The sequence below is a fragment of the Trichosurus vulpecula genome, chromosome 5, assembly GCF_011100635.1.
Source record: "Trichosurus vulpecula isolate mTriVul1 chromosome 5, mTriVul1.pri, whole genome shotgun sequence".
Lineage (NCBI taxonomy): Eukaryota > Metazoa > Chordata > Mammalia > Diprotodontia > Phalangeridae > Trichosurus > Trichosurus vulpecula.
Genome location: NC_050577.1, coordinates 285,323,253 through 285,341,394, shown reverse-complemented (window position 1 = coordinate 285,341,394; position 18,142 = coordinate 285,323,253). Strand labels below are relative to the sequence as shown.

General features: G+C 44.1%; 1 protein-coding gene across 1 annotated transcript in view; it reads right to left on the bottom strand.

The window, feature by feature from the left end:
* The window catches only part of UTP20 (UTP20 small subunit processome component), a 103,838-nt gene extending 92,382 nt beyond the window's left edge, over positions 1 to 11,456 (bottom strand). Inside the window, exons 1-6 of the mRNA XM_036759382.1 lie at positions 11,387 to 11,456; positions 9,043 to 9,123; positions 4,288 to 4,354; positions 4,027 to 4,159; positions 2,371 to 2,559; positions 1,203 to 1,284 (exon numbers count right to left, since the gene is read on the bottom strand). Of these exons, the coding sequence (XP_036615277.1) occupies positions 1,203 to 1,284; positions 2,371 to 2,559; positions 4,027 to 4,159; positions 4,288 to 4,354; positions 9,043 to 9,123; positions 11,387 to 11,431 (597 nt within the window). The 5' untranslated portion in view covers positions 11,432 to 11,456. The remainder of the gene's footprint in view (positions 1 to 1,202; positions 1,285 to 2,370; positions 2,560 to 4,026; positions 4,160 to 4,287; positions 4,355 to 9,042; positions 9,124 to 11,386) is intronic.
* Between the last annotated feature and the right edge of the window lie 6,686 nt (positions 11,457 to 18,142).

Genomic DNA, 18,142 nt, shown 5'->3' with positions numbered 1-18,142 from the left:
AGGCCTGGCCAGAACTGGGCCCCCGTTCCTCCCACTCCCCCCATTCGGCAACCCAGAGTGTGCCTCTTCCCCAAAGGGAGGGACTCACTTTCCTTTGAGTCTATTTGTACCCCTGGCACTTAGCACAGAGCCTGGCACACAGTACATGCCTAATAAATGCTCACTTTCTCCAGCCAGTTAGCTATCAAAAGGACTATCTGTGACTTAAATCAAAAGCAGCTTTTCATAAATACACTAAAAAAATGCTTAATATAAACTTGGATAAGCATGAAATGAAAACCAAAATGGTGTCACTGCATTAATAAGAAACATGAACTAAGCCCTAGGGGAAATTCAACTGAATTCCAAGGGACAAATATTTACTAAGCATCTCTAACGTGCCAGACCACGTTCTAGACTGGGGATAGGAAGACAAAATCAAAGGCTCTCTGCTGCCCTGGCTCCGTTCCACTGGGGCAGGGCTCTCTACTGGCCATCTATCACGTTGTTATTTAATATTTTGACAACTGTAATTCAGTCACTGGCTTCCCTGGTAGTCTTATGCATTTTATTTTATGCACCTGAAAACGTGATTGTGAGAAGGGGTCCAGAAGCTTCCCCAGACTGATGGCTAGAGGGGCCCAGGACCCACATGAAAAGGGGAATGATGTACCCCCCAAGAGAGGAGGCACAGCACCTACCCAGAGAGTCACTACAAGGTGACTGGAGAGGGAAGGAGACACATGGACCAGCAGCAGACTGGAAGATGCTGAAGGGCAGGGGCTATTTTGTGTCTGCATCCCCCGAACTGGTTCAGTGCCCAGTACACAGCCCAGGGACCTGTGATCTCCATGAGGGCATGCCCTCCAACAATACCTGCCTATATCCATGTCCTCCCCTCTACTGGCCCTGGGGGCTGGGCCTTCCTCCGGCTCTCTTCACAGTATCTAGAAACCAGTGAAGAACACAGGCTGTCCCATCAACCCCTCACTCTTGCTCTCTGACCAGTCTGTTTTCCCCTGTTCACAGCAGCTGTTTCTGCTAAGTCAGTCCCTGTCCATATGTGATGTGTTGCAGCCTGCCCATACTTACATGGAGTTGAACTGAATTTAGAGCAGGGACAGACTACAGAAACTGCTTCTACTCTGTGAAGGCGATGCCACTCTACTCTGTTCTATGAATAAGCAATTTCATAGACACTTTCAAAAAAACACAGGGCTTACCTTTCTCATCAAAAACGTAAAGCTTTCTGCTGCAAAATTCCTTATATGTAGTTTGTGGTGAGCCAGGAGCGTACTGTATAAACTGGAAGGGAAGTGGGACATATTTGATAACCAACAGCCCATTCAATATATTAGTCATTCCTTCAACAGCGACCTAACAGGTAGAGGCCCCCAATGAGGGAGCATTTTTATCCATCTCACTGGGGAAACCAGAAATACACATGTTCAGTCACGAGAGCAAAGTGAGAAAACCAAGGGCACAGAAAATCAATGTTACAGAATCTCATGAAGGTTTCATTAAGGAATTTTTTGAATGCTTGCCCAGCTATGTTCAAGTCCGCAAGTCAGGAGGCAAGGCATGCCAGAAGTCCTCAGTGAGGAGAGAGGCCTCTGGTACATGGGCCTGCTATGAATTCTGGGTCCACTGGGTCTACTGTCCCTGATTGTAAGTGAAGGCCTAGTGGAAACAGATACGGCCTCCATGAGCTTGGAAAGGTCAGAGTACTGAGTGCTCCAAGTCCATGAGCTGGAATCCACATTGGAATGTGGGCAACAAGTGGGGGAGGCCATGATCCCCAAGGCACAGACTCATCCATCAATGGCCCAGAAGTGAACTTGGTGGGGTGAATATCTTGCAGTAAATGCTCTGTCATCCCTTTTCCCAAGCAGAGGATTGTGACCCTGATCCCATCCTCTGGTTTGGGAGAAAACTGTACTATATCTAGAAAGCTTTGTGTATAACTATGTATCTTTACTTTGCAGCCCATCTATATAACCAATGTCTTTTTAGGTAAACCTGATTCTTAGTAAGCAGTTAAATGAAACTGGGGTACTAATCACTGGCAGTTAATGCTGGGGAGAACACAGCAGAATGGAGGCTCAAGCCAAGAGCACTGGGAAGTGACACCCTCAAACTCTCAGGGAATACCCACAGAACAGGGAGGGCCTTAGGGACTCAATCTGACAGTGAGAGTTGTGATGAGGATCCCCAGAGCTTATACAGCTACGTAAGATTTTAAAAGAATTGCCTGTTTTTGTTTTTTTTTATTTATAGCAAACTGTGCTAATACGTTTTGGGGGGGGTAGGTGGTTAGGACAGTTAATTAAGGGAGATAATGGGAGATAAGCCTAAAAAGGTAGCCTGGGGGCACACAAATGAGAAAGTTACCTGTATATATTTGGCATGTCCTTGACCATAAGTCTCCAGAGGTACTTGTAAAGGTAAGAGAGGGAGGTAAAAGCCCACTCCAACAACTCGGTGTCCTGGGTCTCTAGAATCGCTGTGATGGCCAGGAAAAAGTCTTTAAAATTTGGATAAAAGTCCGTCTGAAGATCCCGAGCCAACTGAACAACCAGGCTGCATTGGAAATAACCAAAAGGCATTCATGATGTCAAAAGACTAAGACTCCAAAATCTCCCAGTATCTGAAGCATAAGCAGGAGGGTGAGAAGGGATATGGGACAGCCTCATGTTGAGAAAGACCTGGGTCAAGTCACCCTGACACATTCGGTCCCTGTGACCCCTGGCATGTCACTAACCTCTCAGGGCCCTAGGAAACCAAGACTATGACCTGCAGAGATAGTAGAGATTTGCCTTGGTTGAGGCAAATCTGACCTCATTTCCTTATTTCCATCAAATTGCAGGTGTGATCCCCGCCTTCTGGCCCAGAAAATAAAGTTAAAGGGGGGAAGAGGGTGGGGGGAGAGACAATGCCTGTTCACAGAATATGAGAATGTTTCTCAAATATCAAAGCACTTACAAATTAGGGCTTAATCAAACATTTAAAAAATTCTTTCTATCCTTGGAGCCTGACAAAGAAATAATTAAACAATGGATCAGACAAGGGCTACTTTTTCTATCAACATAAAGAGAAATATATTACTCCACTAATTCTGTCATACAGAACAAGGGGGAGTTGGAGGGATTTTTTAAAGCTCTCTCTCTCCACACACACACACACACACACAAACACACACACACACACACACCCTCTCATATTTTAAAGATATACATGTATCTTTTGTATATTATAATATGCTATATATAGCACACCATATGATATATATACACCACTGTTGTGAGTCAATGCTATGCGTACGTGTGTATTTTAAAAAAAGATTTTCTAAGTAAAATACAAGCACTGTTAATGATATAAGAAAGGCACCATTCCAAGAATGAAAAGGATTTATACCTTAGGCAAGCCTTTCCAAACTGCAAATTCCTTTTTTGCTAATGTTTAAAATACAAGTACCTGGCTGCTCAGGAAAACACATACACATACAAATACATACGCATATATATATACACATACAGCTATTTTATAATATACTATATATAAAATATATTATTATAACATATTGAGCACCACAGTATGTCAATGCTTCGTACAAACAACATCTATTTTAACATTCAAATAGCACAGGTTAAAGCGTAGATTCTTCTTGTTTCTGACTCATAAATCACTGATAATTCAATCATACTTCAAAGATCTGTGATTTTGTAGGTCATAGGATCACAAAGGGCCTTAAAAAGAACACTCTGTTGCTGACTGTACTCCTACACCCTCCAGCCTGTGGTACCTGGTACTAACAGCTATCTGCTGGCACAGCCTTTGAGCACCCAGAGTCAGCTTGAGGACCTAAGGAAGGCTAATTGAGTAGGAGGACTGTATCATAAGTCACCATGTCCCTGTCCATCACCATCAAAAGGCAGTGGCTGCTTCATACAGTAGGCCTTCCCAAGGGAGGTGGGAATTCCTCATGGTCCAGTGAAACGACCTATTTCCTGAATGGGCTGTCACACTATGGGCCTTCACCCAACTTACTCCAAAAGTGGCTGATAGGCCAGGCTGTGCTTGATCTGCAGGTGGGTCTTCAAGCTCAGGACAACCTCACTCTGATGGTAAACCAGCTGATTGAACGACTGACATTTGCCAACAACTTCTTTGTAAAATTTTCCTAAGAAGGGGGAGAGGAGAAGGAATTACTCTTGCTATTATATAATAGTACAGAAGTGTATTTGTTAACAGAGAAAACATCCAATACTACCACTGATGAATATATTAATAAACTTTAATAGTACATACCAAAATGCTCTGTGAGGTTCAATTCTCTCCATTTCTGCAGTCCTTCATAAAAGTAGGTTTCTACCTCCTATAAAACCAAGACACTGCATTAGTTAACAAGCCAAGTGAATACAGCAAAGGCAATACTCCAAGTATGAATTGAAAGGAATTTACACCTTAGGCAAGTCTTTCCAAATTGCAAATTCCTTTTTTATTTTAAAAATCCAAAACTGGGGGTAGCTAGGTGGCGCAGTGAGTAGAGCACCGGCCCTGGAGTCAGGAGGACCTGAATTCAAATCCGGCCTCAGACACTTGATACACTTACTAGCTGTGTGACTTTGGGTAAGTCACTTAACCCCAATTGCCCTGCCTTCCCCCCTCCTAAAAATACAAAACTGGCTGTACAGGAAACTTTAAAGCAGCTAAGATCACGGATTACTACTATCTTTGTACTGAGATGTAATCCATATGATACTTTAATCGGTATAATTTAATTTCAATAAAAATTCCCTAGTCAACCTCTTTCTATCTACTGGCTCTTTCCCTACTGCTTTCAAATATGCCCAAAGCAGCTCCATCCTTGAAAGACCCTCCCTAGAGCCTTCTATCCCCTCCAGTGATCATCCTCTATCTTTCTTCCCTTTCTTAGTCAAACAACTCATTGCTTCCACTTCCTTTCATACATTCCTAACCCATCCCTCCACTGAAACTGCTCTATCCAGAGTTATTAATGACTTCTTAATTGCCAAATCCAATGATTTGTTCTCAGTCCTCATCCATCTCTCTGACTTCATCAGCTCTCATGTGTTCAATGATCATCCCTATGCAGATAATGTAGAGAATTATGGGACTTCCCACCATGACCACCACCTCTAGCAGAGTCAAGCTGCCCAGCTCCCATATACCAATACACTCAGATGAAGCCCTAAAATTTTCCCCACACTCAACAATGAGCATAAAATCCAAAGAACAAGTCTTTCACCACAGACCTGTTCAGAAAGTCAGCCAGGCCCCTCCAGCCAGCAAAGCCAGGGCAGGATAACCTCCCAGCAGCACCACATACTGGACATATGCAGCCTGCAAGTATTTAGGTCCTGAGACAGCAAAGGTGGAGGACTCCCCTGAGAAAGCCCCAAGCTGAAGACCTTGCAAGCCCCCAAGGGTTTGTCAGCCCTCAGACCAGAACAGCCCAGGCCCATAGGCTCTGAGGTTCATAATACTCTGATCTGAGACACTCCAAACCTTAATGATCCAGGGAATCCAAACCACAGGACATAGAGGTCAATCAGTCAGTCAGTCAATAAACAATTATTAAGTGCCTACTATGTGCCAAACACTGTGCTAAGCTCCGGGGATACAAAAAGGCAAAAGAAAGCCTCAGCTCTCAGGTAGTGCACAATCTGATGAACAGGCAGTGCAAGAACTCAAGGGATCCAGGACAAGACCAACCCTAATTAGGAACTAAAACTGAAGAGATAAGTAAATCAAAAAAAACACCACCCAGTATAAAAAATTATTGCAAATCTAACTCCATAACAGCTGTCAGCGAGACTGAAAAGAAAAAATGGATTTTCACAATCACCAGAAGAAATGAAACAAGAAATAAAGAACAGGCAAAAAAAAAAAAGCTCTGGAGGAAAAAAGGGGAAGAAGGAAAAGTAGCTTAGAAGACAGAGTGGTAATCACTCCCTAAGAAACGGAATCCCTGAAGATCAAAACAGGCCAAACAGAAGTCAATAATTCCCTGAGAGAGCAAGAAATATCAGAATAAAATCAAGAACTGAAAAAAATTATTCAAAAAGTAAGATATCTAATATCAAAAACAACTAGCCTGGAAAAGATTAAGAAGAGATAAATCATTAAACTCCCTAAAAACCATGTGCAAAAAGCAAAACAAAAAACAACCAAAACCTGATACTGTATTTCAAGATAATAAATGGAAAGTGTCCAGATCTATTAGAACCAGAAGGCAAGGAAAAGATAGCAAGAAAATTATTAATCACCCCCTGAACAGAAGCTCCAAAGGAGTGTCACAGCCAAAATCAAAGCTCCCAAATCAAAGAAAATCTTACAAACGTCCAGGAAGGCTGGATGCCGTTCAAGTACCATGGAATTGGTAAGGATCACATATGACCTAGCAGCTTGCACTAAAAATGAGAGAGTTCAGAATATAGTATTCCAAAAGGAAAAGACACAGGCCTATAAACAAGAATAAAATACCCTATAAGACAGAATATTATCTAATGGGGGGAAGGGGAAGGAGAGGAGGAATAGACCTTTAATGGGACAGAGGACTTGGAAACATTCCTGATTAAAAGCTCAACAGGAACTCTGAAATACAAACTCAAGTGTCAAGAGAAACCTACAAGAGTAAATTCACTTGAGCAATTAGGAGCACTTGACTGATGATGTAGTGCTAACATTCTAACAAGGAAGAACAAGTATCCCTGCAAAGGGCTCTGAGGGGGGTAGCAGGTTGGTGTTATTCTAAGAGTCTGAAGATGGGGACTGAAGGAAGGTTTGTAAGTGGTGTAGGAAGAGGGGGAGACTTGTCATTTCTCCTAAGAGGGATGCAGGAGCAGGAGAATATACAAACCTGGAGATGGTGCTGTGGGGTGGGCAATTCTCTTATTTGATGAGGACACCAGAGGGTCTACATCAAAATATAAGCAGTCCTGTGTACAAACACATCAAACTGAAAGGGGAAACAAGTGGGGGTGGGAGATTGAGAAGGCAGATTAGAGGGAAGAGTCACAAGCAAAAGAACTCTCTGGATCCTGAAGAGAGGGAAAAGCAAGGCGGTAAAGGGAGGCTAAGGATAAAGAAAAAAACTAGGATCTAAGAAGATAACCAACTGGTGTCAAAGATTTCAGAAATCCATGCAGAATATGAACTGACAGAGTAAAGTGAACAAAACCAGGAGAACAATTTGCACAGGGACAATAATATTGTAAAAAATTCTGTAAGGCTTAAGAATGATGACCAAAGCACATCCAACCATGTGTCTGGAGGACCAACGATGAGGCCTGTTGGCCACCTCTTGGCACAGGTGATGGACACAAGGCGCAGAACACAATCTATGGACATGGCCACTGTGTGGGTTGATTTTGCCTGAGTATGCTTGTGGTTAGTGTTTGGTTTCACACACACACACACACATTCTTTTTTCTTTTTTCCATTTGTGAGGGAAGGACAGTGATGTCAAAAATAGGGGACCACTGTAACATTTAAAAACACACAGCTCATTGTAAAGATTTTACATGAACTGATGCAAAGTGAAATGAACAGAACCAGGAGAATGTTGTACATAGTAACAGCAACGTTGTGAGATGATGAACTGTGAATGACTTGGCTCTTCTCAGCAACACAAAGACCTAAGATAATCTCAAAGGACTAATGAGAACACATACTATCCAGTCCAAGAAAGAACTGATGTTGTCTGAATGTGGACTGAAGCAAACTGTTCTTCACTTTCTTTTCATTCTTTTTTGCTGTCGTTCAACTTTTCTTGTACAAAATGACTAATATGGAAAGTTTTATATGATTGCACATGTATAACCTGCATCAAGTTCAATTTCTTTTTAAAAAAATACTTATAAAATTTAGCACAGTAGTAACAAAATGCCCTGTTGTATCATTTTCCAAACTCTTTTGTTTTATATTTTGAATGTTTCAATGATAGTTTTTTTTTGCACTGTTATTACAGCCTTTCACTCTCTTCTTTCTTCCTTTCCTTCCTCCTCCAAAAAAACCTTCCCTGTAACAAATAAATATAATTAAGCAGAACAAGTCAATACTTCATCTATGTCCAAAGACAGGTCTCATATTCTGTATCTCCAGTCTGTCCTCTCTACCAAGCAGCAGGAAATACAATTACTATCAGCCCTGGGCAGTCTTAACTGGACACAATATACAATATCCTTTCTTGTTCTTTGTACATTGAAAAAGTTAATACTTGTAGATAACTGCTATATTTGTAACCAAAACAGAGAAATATTTTTTCAAAAAGACCACCGGTGGGAGAGAATCCACTATCCCCTGCGATAATCCAGTCTCTTTTGGAACAGAACTCTAGTCCAGTCACGTGGGGTCAAGCTGGGCAAGGCATTTCCAGGGAGTTGGCATTAAAACTCAGACAGCAAACAGCTTCCCTAGGGATGAGTAGAAGGAGGGAGCAAGAGACTGGAAACCAGAGGCAGCAGTTAGATAGGATTTGGGGGAATTTAGGTGAGAGGGGAAGAAAGGATTGGAGGATCAAGTTGGGGAGATTTTTCCTCCTTGCCTCAAACTTCCCACTGTCGAAAGCAGGTCTATACCACACTAGAAATTAATCCTCAGCCTAGTATAGTGCATAGGGAGGGCCAGCAAGTCCTAGGTTCAAACCCTACCTCTGGCACATGGGGCTGCATGACCTGGGGTAGGTCCCTGAACTTTTCAAAGGCTCAGGAAATGAAGTCTCACAGTTATAGAAGAGTTGTAGCAGATCTGCATCATCAGAGGGTGTCCCCACACAAGGAGTTCCTCGCAACAGACAAAACCATATAAATTTCCACCAAAAAAAAACAAACCAATGTTGGAGAGCTGGAAGGAACCTGAGTAGGTCAAATACTATGCAAGGTCTGAAACATGGTATAAAACATCAATTACAATGACCCCCTTGCATTATACTTGGTCAAAATACAATCAACCCGAAAACTCTCCCAGACACACCAACAGTGATCCATTTTTAAATACCCTTCAAATAACAGAAAGATTTGTCACAGATGACATTCTTACCTCATCATAACTGGCAGTCCTATCAATCCGATGGATGATATCGATGTTAACATTCCCGAGACGTTCAGCAAAGGTAAGAAACTAAAATTGGAAAACATACAGGATGGTTATAGACACATCAAACCATTAGGAAGCACCCAACACTGGTTTGGGGGGGCTAGGATTACATGCATGGGCTTGGTTTCATGGATTTTACTTGTCTGAAAATCCCCTCCCTTTAGGAAGGCTCTGTAGTCAGGGAGACAGAGCAAGTAACTTGGACTTAGAAAGTCCCAAGTTCAAATCCATCTCAGAAGCTTCCTAGATGGGTGACCCTTAACATCTTTCAACCTCAGTTTCCTCATCTGTAAAATGGGGTTAGCACCTACCTCCCAAGTTTGTTGAGGATAAAATGAGATAATATTTGTTAAGAGTTTTGCAAACCTTAAAGCACTATATGAACTCTAGTTATTCTCATCAATACTAATCATAAAAGCTCCTACCTCCCAAGATTTAGGATAAAGTGACGTATTTCTAACACACTTTGCAAACCTTAAGGCACTATATATATGCTAACTACTACTGTTATCAATAATAATAATGATGATGATGATAGCACCTACCTTTGGGAGGGTGAGGGTGAAATGAGATATTTGTAAAGCACTTTGCAAAACCTTCTCTATATAAATGCTATTATTATTAAATAAATATAAGAGCGGTTACTTCCCAAGATTCGGGGGTAAAATGAGGTAATATTTGTAAAGCACTCTACAGACCTTCTCTATATAAATGTTATTATTATTAAACAATCATAAGAGCTCCTATCTCCCAAGATGGGGAGGGGTAAAATCAGATATACGCAAAGCACTCTGCAAACCTCTGTTATTATTAAATAACCATAAGAGTGCCTACTGCCCAAGATTATGAGGATAAAATGACATATTTGTAAAGCACTTTGCAAAATCTTCTCTATATAAATGCTACTATTATTAAATAAATATAAGAGCAGCTACTTCCCAAGACTGTGAGGGTAAAATGAGATATTTGTAAAGCACTGTGCAAACCTCTATATAAATATTATTATTATTAAACAACCATAAGAGTGCCTATCTCCCAAGATTGTGAGGGTAAAATGAGGTAATATTTGTAAAGCACTCTGCAGACCTTCTCTATATAAATGCTATTATTATTAAACAATCATAAGAGCTCCTACCTCCCAAGATTGGGGGTGGGGGAGGGAAATCAGATATATGTAAAGCACTCTGCAAACCTTGAATAATAAATGCTGTTATTATTAAATAACCATAAGAGTGCCTACTGCCCATGATTATGAGGATAAAATGAGATACTATTTGTAAAGCACTTTGCAAACCTTAAAGCACTATAGAAATGCTGTTATTATTAACTAACCATAAGAGCTCCTCTGTCCCAAGGCTATGGGGGTAAAATGAGATATTTGCAAAGCACTCTCCAAACCTTATTAGTAAATAACTAACCATAAGAGATCCTCTGTCTCAAGGCTATGGGGGTAAAATGAGGTATTTGTAAAGCACTCTGCAAACCTGAAAGCTCTACAAATAAAAAAAAAATTAAAAAAAAAGAAAGCTACAGAAATGCTGGCTGCTGCTTTCTGCCCCCATCCATGATGGTTACGGCCCCCACCTCTGCAGAGGGTGATGACAAAAGGGAAGAAGACTGGGAAGGGGGTTTGCACAGTTTGGAGTGGCACATAAACGTTACTATACGACGGACCTGGCAGCCTTTGCTGAATTTCCCATCCCCCAGCCTGTCCCTGATTCCCAGGGGGTCTGCCCCGCTGGATGGGCGCTCCCAGAGGCAGGGCTGCTCTCGGAGGTGCTTCTTAGAAGCGGGTTCCCAGACGAACACCCCGGGCCAGGGCAGGGGGAGGACGCCAAAAGACCCCACGGGGAACACAGGGTCAGGCGGCCAGAGTGGAAGTCCCCTGAGCGCAGGGGCATAAGGTTTCCTGGGCAGGAGCCCCAAGCCGGCTCGGTGGATCGGTTAATTAAGAGATTCTGGGAAAGAGCAGGACCCGCCCCTCCCCCAGCGGGGGCTGCGGGTCTCTGGTTTTCGGGGGGAAACTGAGGCTGGGGAACGCGCCGAGGCGCCGCGCGCAAGAACCAGGGCACGCAGGCCCAAGCCCCGGGGCCGCCAGGGACTCCTTAGGGGGCGACGCTCCTCCGACCCTCCCTCGTTTCACGAAGAAGTAAACTGAAGCCCTGCGCCTGTTCCCGCCCCCTGCCCGGGCCCGGCTGCTGCCGGAGCCCGACCGAGGCCTCGGGGGCGCCCCCGGCCTGGTCCGGATCGCGCCCCCGGCCCGGGCTGGCCAAGGCCCAGCGCTTACCCGGTACGTGTTCTCCGTCTTGTGGGCAAAGGGTTTCGGCTTCATGGCTGCGGCTGCTGGGAGGGTTAGCGGGCCCGGGAGCCGAGCTGCAGGCAGAGGGGCGAGTGAGCAGGAAGGGCGGGGGCAATGACCCAGACCCTGGCGCCACGGGGTTGGGGGGGGGGGTCCTCGCTCACGTGCGCGCCCCGGTTCTGGGCGCCGCCATGACCGCGCGGGAGAGGGGCGGGGCCGCGGGAGAGACGTCACGTGGGCGGGCGGAAGCGCGCGAACGGGGCGGGGCCTTCCTTCCCTGGGAGGGGCGGGAGAGGGGAGGAGCAGAGGGGCGGGTCAGGGAGGGAGGAGGAGGGAGAGCAGAACTTGTTCCTGTAGCTCACGCCCCTTCTAGAGCTAGCGCTGCAGGGGACCTCAGTCATCTAGTGAAATCCCGTCATTTTACAGACGGAGAAGCTGAGGCACAGGGCGATTAAATGGCCTAAAATCGTGTACCTAGAGCGCCGCCGCAGGGCACCTCGGAGGGCATCTATGCAGATAGGGAAACTGAGGCACAGAATACAGAAGTGATGCCCAGTGGTTCACCAATAGCAAAGCTATGATTTGACCTGGTTCCCCCAGCCTCGGCCCCATAGCTCTGGATGTCCTCTTTTACTTACTTTCTATATCAAGTATGAACCTTTTTACTAGCCGTCTTCATCCTCTTCACGTCTGTCCTTTCCCAATATTGCCCTGCCTGCTTCTTCCATTCCTCATGCCGGGATTCCCTCACTTTGACCCTTTGCCCACCTCCAGGTTTCCTTCGCAAAAGGGAAAACACCAGAGCTTCACAGAAACCTCGAAGGACTATGGGATTATCACAAATAAATGGTCCAGCACAAAGCCAGGACGTCATCTTCTGTGGAGTTTCTGGTTAGGAGGGGTGCAGTGCTATGCTTCTACTAGAATCATGACAAGTTGGCACATCTGTAGTTATCCTATTTCAGAATGAAAATCAAACTCTCCCTCTCCCCCCTTCTCTTCTCTTCTCTTCTCTTCTCTTCTCTTCTCTTCTCTTCTCTTCTCTTCTCTTCTCTTCTCTTCTCTTCTCTCTCTCTCCCCCTCTCTCTCCTCCTCCTCTCTCTCTCCCCCTCTCTCTCCTCCTCCTCCTCTCTCTCTCTCTCTCTCTCTCTCTCTCTCTCTCTCTCTCTCTCTCTCTTTCCCTCCCTCCCTCCCTCCCTCCAGATCCTTACCACCAGTTGCTTTTTGGTCATTATGGAAAATAATAATAGTAATACCTTGAATTTTGGAAATACCACTCTATTTTCCCATTTTCACTAAGTGAATCTTAGTTTGTTCCTCTGTAAAATAAAGGGGCTGGAGGTGATGTTCTCCAAAGTTCCATCCGGCTCTGAATCTTTGATCTTTTGCGTTCTATGAGGTGAGAGAGTGCCTTCTAGGCATGGGGGACCACCTAGTTCAAAGGCAAGGAGGCAGGAAATGATGTATTGTATATGAGGCAGAAAGTAGACCAGTTAGTCCAGAAGGTATAGTATTCAAGAGGATGATAGCACAAAACCTAATATTGAAAGGCTTCAACTGCCAAATCAACCAATCAGTAAACATTTATATATCACTGATTTATCTGCCAGGCACTGAGAATATGACAAATCCCAATGTCTCTGAGTTCTCATCAGTTTGGATGTCCCCTCCAATTACGCAAACTTGCCTCCCCATCCTATCTGACATTTTTCCGTCTTCCTTCCACATCCTGAGAGGATCACCCTGGAGACCTCCTTTGCTTTCACTTGACATTGCAAGACGCCAGTGGGACAAGAAGGTCGCCCCCCCCCACCCTGCAATTTGTCCCCCTACCTCCCACCTATCTCCCTTTCATTTGTATGCTTCCTTAGTAACTTCCTTTACTCCACTTCCTTTTTTGACATTTTTTATTTGCTCTACGGAGCAGCCTGTTCATATTTCTGATGTGCTTGTGTGAAACTTATTTTCAATTCTTCAGAGACCATTGTGTTCTAGTCTTGTAACAGTAGAAATAGCTACATGCAGGTTGTTTTATTGTTGCTACTTGGCTACATCCCCTGTTTTTTTAAGATAAGCCTTTACACTTCTGTGATTTCCCTGTAAATATTGTTAATTATAACTTCCATGTTAATAAAATTAGGATATGCTCCTGGGACCATGCCCATATGAAATCTGATTTGCCAATCTCTCTAGGCAAAAGCATTTATTATACATTTAAATGTCCTTCCTAGGCAGTTCAGTACAACAGACATTTAATGAGATAAGACAAAAGGTTGGTATAGTAAATGGAGAGCATCTGAGTCAGGGTGACCTGAATTCAAGTGTCACCTCTTATACTGGCTGGGTGACCTTGGGTCAATCATTCAACTTCTAAGAGTGCCCTGGCAACTAAACTGAAGATTCCATTGTTATTCTGCATTGGCAGGAGTTTCCTCAATGACTGTGCATTTCCTCAACAGTGAAATCACAAATCTAGACACCCCCTGCCTGAATGACACCCCCAGCCCTGAAATGAGCAAGGCAACATAGTAAAGGCTAGGAGTATAAAGATCCTCTGTTCCTAAAGACATTGTACAAGAGGCAGGGAGGGGAGAGAGAAAGGAAAAGGAGGTGGGGGCTAATTAACCTTGACAGGTTTAGTCCTTCAATCTTTACTTTGGAGAAGGCAATCTTGATGTTGTAGTTAACTAGTTCAACTTGATGTTCCCCTCTACTCTTGAGTAACTTGCCTCCTTGTCCTCCAATGCCTTGCTCAGATCCCAGCCCCAGGTTCCTCCCCATACCAGATACCTCCCCTAATCCTGAGAAGCTGCTAGATAGAGCCAAAGAAAACCAGGCTGTGGCCACTGTCTTCTGATCCCAACTGGACCCCTTGATATTACAGGGCAATCCTTTTGCTCTTCAAATCAGTTGGTCGGTCAACATTTATCAAGCACCTACTATGTGCTAGGCACTGCGCTAAGCACTGGGGATACAAAAAGAGGTAAAAGACAGACCCTGCCCTCAAGGAGCTTACAATCTAATGGGGAGAAAACATGCAAACAACTATGTACAAACAAGCTATAGACAGGGAAAACTGGAGATGATCTCAGAGGTGGTCCCAAAACAGTTGAAGGAACTGGATGCTTTGAGCCTGGGGGCTGTGTGGTGTATGAGACAGAAGACTGGACTTGGAATCCAGTAGAGTGGCAATCAATCAATCAGCATTTATTAAGTACCTCCTAATGTGCTAAATACTTGGATACAAAGAAAGGCAGAAACAGTCCATGCCCTTGTACAATTTAAGGAGGGAGACAACATGCAAATGACTATGTCCAAACAAGGCTATAAACCAGATAAATCTCCTCTAATTAATTCTTCACTGAATTCCCCACAAGGGTAATTCTGAATCTTCCCTTGCCTTTCCCTCTCAGAAGCCTTGCCTCTTACTTTATACTGTGAAAACAGGCCATTTGACACCAATTCTCTTTTCTCCCCTTTCTACATTTCAAAAGCTCTTGATTTCACCCTCCATCCTCTCCTCTCTCACTTCAGTCTCTAAATGAAGAGATAACCCTCCTTCCTCCTATCCCTCACAGTCTCCCCCAACAGCCTCCTCTCTCTCCCATCATTCCTCCAGGGTTCATCCCTCTCTCTGTCTCTTGAACTCTGCTGCTTCCTCTAATGCTCGGCCCCAGAGCCAACTTCTTTCTATATGAGACCTTTCCTAATTTCCTCCCAGCTGTTATTATTTCTCTTCACCACCAAAACCCCAAATTCTTGTATTTACATGGTACATGTTCCCTAACGTGTGGACGTGTTGTTTCCCAGGAAGTGTCGAGAAGGCAGGGTCCAGTTTTTGTTTCTTTTGTGTTCTTAGCACCTAGCAACACAGGGCTTGGCATACTTTGGGCACTCAATTGCTTGTGCTCCAGGAAAATTTGAGGCACAGAGAAGTCAGAGGTAGATAAGGTTAGCGATGAAAGCATCCCAAGCCTCACAGTCCTATCCTCAGTGTTATTTAAGTGATTGGAGATAAAACAACTGAAGAATTAGACCCCTGTTATCTTCTAAAGGAGCTAGGAAGTAGGAAAGTGTTAGATCACACCCTCCTGTCCCTCCCACTCATTCATTTAAATGTTATTAGAAACTGGGTAAGTTAGGGTGAAGCTCAGTCAACTGATCCATAAGCCCCTATTATGTGTCTATCATGTGGCCGATGCTGTGATAAGTGCTGGGGATACAAAAGGAGGTAAAAGACAGTCCCTGCCCTCAAGAAGCTTACCCAAGGAGCTCCCAATGGAATGGGGGAGACAACAAGCAAACACATATACACAAAGCAAAGAACAAGCTATATACAGAATAAATAGAAAATAATGAAATGAGGGAAGGTATTGGAGTGAAGCGGGACTGGGGAAGGCTTCCTGCAGAAGATGAGATTCTAGTTGGGACCCACAGGAAGCCATGGAAGCTAGTAGTCAGAGAGGAGGAAAGAGAGCATCCAGGCATGGGGGACAGCCAGAGAGAATGCCCAGAGCTGAGAGATAGAGTGTCTTGTTTAGAGAGAGTGGTAGGAGGACTGAGGAGTATGTGTCAGAGAGTAAAGATGTGAGAAGATTGGAAAGGTAAGAGAGGGCTTATGAAGGGTTTTGAATGCCAAATAGATGATTTTGTATTTGATGCTGGAGCATGAAAGCCACTGGAGTTTATTGAGTAGGAGGGTGATGAGTTAGGAAAAATCACTTTGGCAGCTGAGTGAAGGATGAATTGGAGCAGGGAGAGATTTGAGTCAGGCAAACCCACCAAGAGGCCCTGCAATAGTCCAGGTATGAGGAGATGAGCACTTGTACTGCAATGGTGGCTGTGTCCAAAAAGAGTGGAAGGCTTTTCAAGAGATGTCGCAAACGTCAAATGGACAGGCTTTGGCAACAGCTTGCATATGGGGAGTGAGAGATAGTGAGGAGCCCAGGATGTCTGCTAGATTACAAGCCTGAGGGACTAGGAGAATGGTATTGCTCTCTACAGTAATAGGGAAGGTGGGGACCATCTCCAGTCATCCTCATCTATATCTTGCCACTGGACCCAGATGGCTCCGGAGGAGAAAGTGAAGCTGGTAACTTTGCACAATCCTCCCTCATTTATATCCAATTCATGTGCAAGTCATGGCATCACCTTCCTGATGTCATGGTCCCCTTCAAGAACGAAGGACAAACAACAATAGGGAAAATGGGGGGTTGGGGAGGGTTTAGGGGTAAAGTTTGGTTTTGAACATGTTGAGTTAAAGATGTCTACTGGACATCAAGTTTGAAATGTCTGAAAGGCAAACAGAGATAGAGACTGGACCTCAGCAGAGAGGTTAGGACAGAAAAAATAGATTTGAGAATCACCAACATGGAGATGATAATTAAATCCATGGGAGTTGATGTAGTATAGGAGAAATACAGTAAATAGAAGTATAGAAGAATACTTAGTGGAGAATGCTGTAGGATACCTATTGTGGCTGGGACCTTGATGAGGATCGGCAAAGTAAGGCTGATTGATAGGTAGGAAGAGAACCCAGAGAGAATGCCTGAAAACCTGGGAAGAAGAAAGTATCAAGGAGAAGGGAGTGATCGATAGTGTCAAAGGCTACAGAGAGATCAGGAAAAATGAAGCTTGAGAAAAGTCCTTTGGATTTGGCAGTTAAGAGGCCATTGGAAATGCTGGAGACAGTGGTTTCGATGGAATGATGAGGTAGGAAGCCAGATGGTAGGGGGCTAAAAAGAAAGTGGGGGGAGAAGCAGCCTTTTGTAGACTGCCCTCTCAAAGCATTTAGCCACAAAGGGCAGAAGGGATAAGGAGGACGGATAGTTAATGGGGATGGAAGGATCAAGTGAAGGTTTTTAGAGGATGTTGGAGACATGGTCGCATTTGTAGGCAGTAGGAAATGAGCCAGGAGGCAGAGCAAGATTGAAAATCAGTGATAGATCAGGGATGACAAGAGAGGGCAATCTGTTGGAGGAGATGGGACACAATGGGATTACTTGTTCAGGTAGAGGGGTTAGCCTTGGTAAGGAGTAAAGATGCTGCATCAGGTGAAATAGGTGTGAAGGAGGAGAAAGCGTCAGAATATATCTGAGGTCGATGAGGAAGAGGGAAGAAAAGGGAGTTCACTTAAAATGGCATTTTTTTTTTTCCTGCAAAATATGAGACAAATTTCTCAACTGAAAGGGTGGGTGTGGGAGCCATGGAAAGTTTGAGGGATGAGAAATGGAAGAATGGGAGAGTAAATTGATAAGGGAGAAACAGTGGGATTATCTAGCAACAGTGAAGGTCAAGTTGAATTGTATAACATAATTTTGTAGTGGAAATAGTTGCGTGATTTTCTCCACCTTCCTCAGTAGCTTGTGTGTAGGAGTGAAGGAAGCAGATGGTGGGAGTGACCCGAGGCTGAGGTTTGGCCAGGCACAATCGGAGATATGAGAAGGTGGCCAAGGACTCGGGAGAATAGCTTGGAGTTGAATTAGTTTGACAAAGGGCCAAGAATGGAGACTAGAGGAGAGAGTGGCTACTACGGGGGAGAGAAGAGAGGAATCAAGGCTTAGAGGTCATGGTATGATCCAAGAGTAAGGTTTGGTATGGGAAAGCAGAGGGAGTTGGAAAGCCAAGAGATGATGGTCAGATAAAGGGATTTCAGAATTCTGAAACAAAATTCTTCAGACTGGGAGCTTTGTTGTTTTTAATTTCTTTTCAATTAACAAGCATTTATTTTTCTTTCTCTCCACC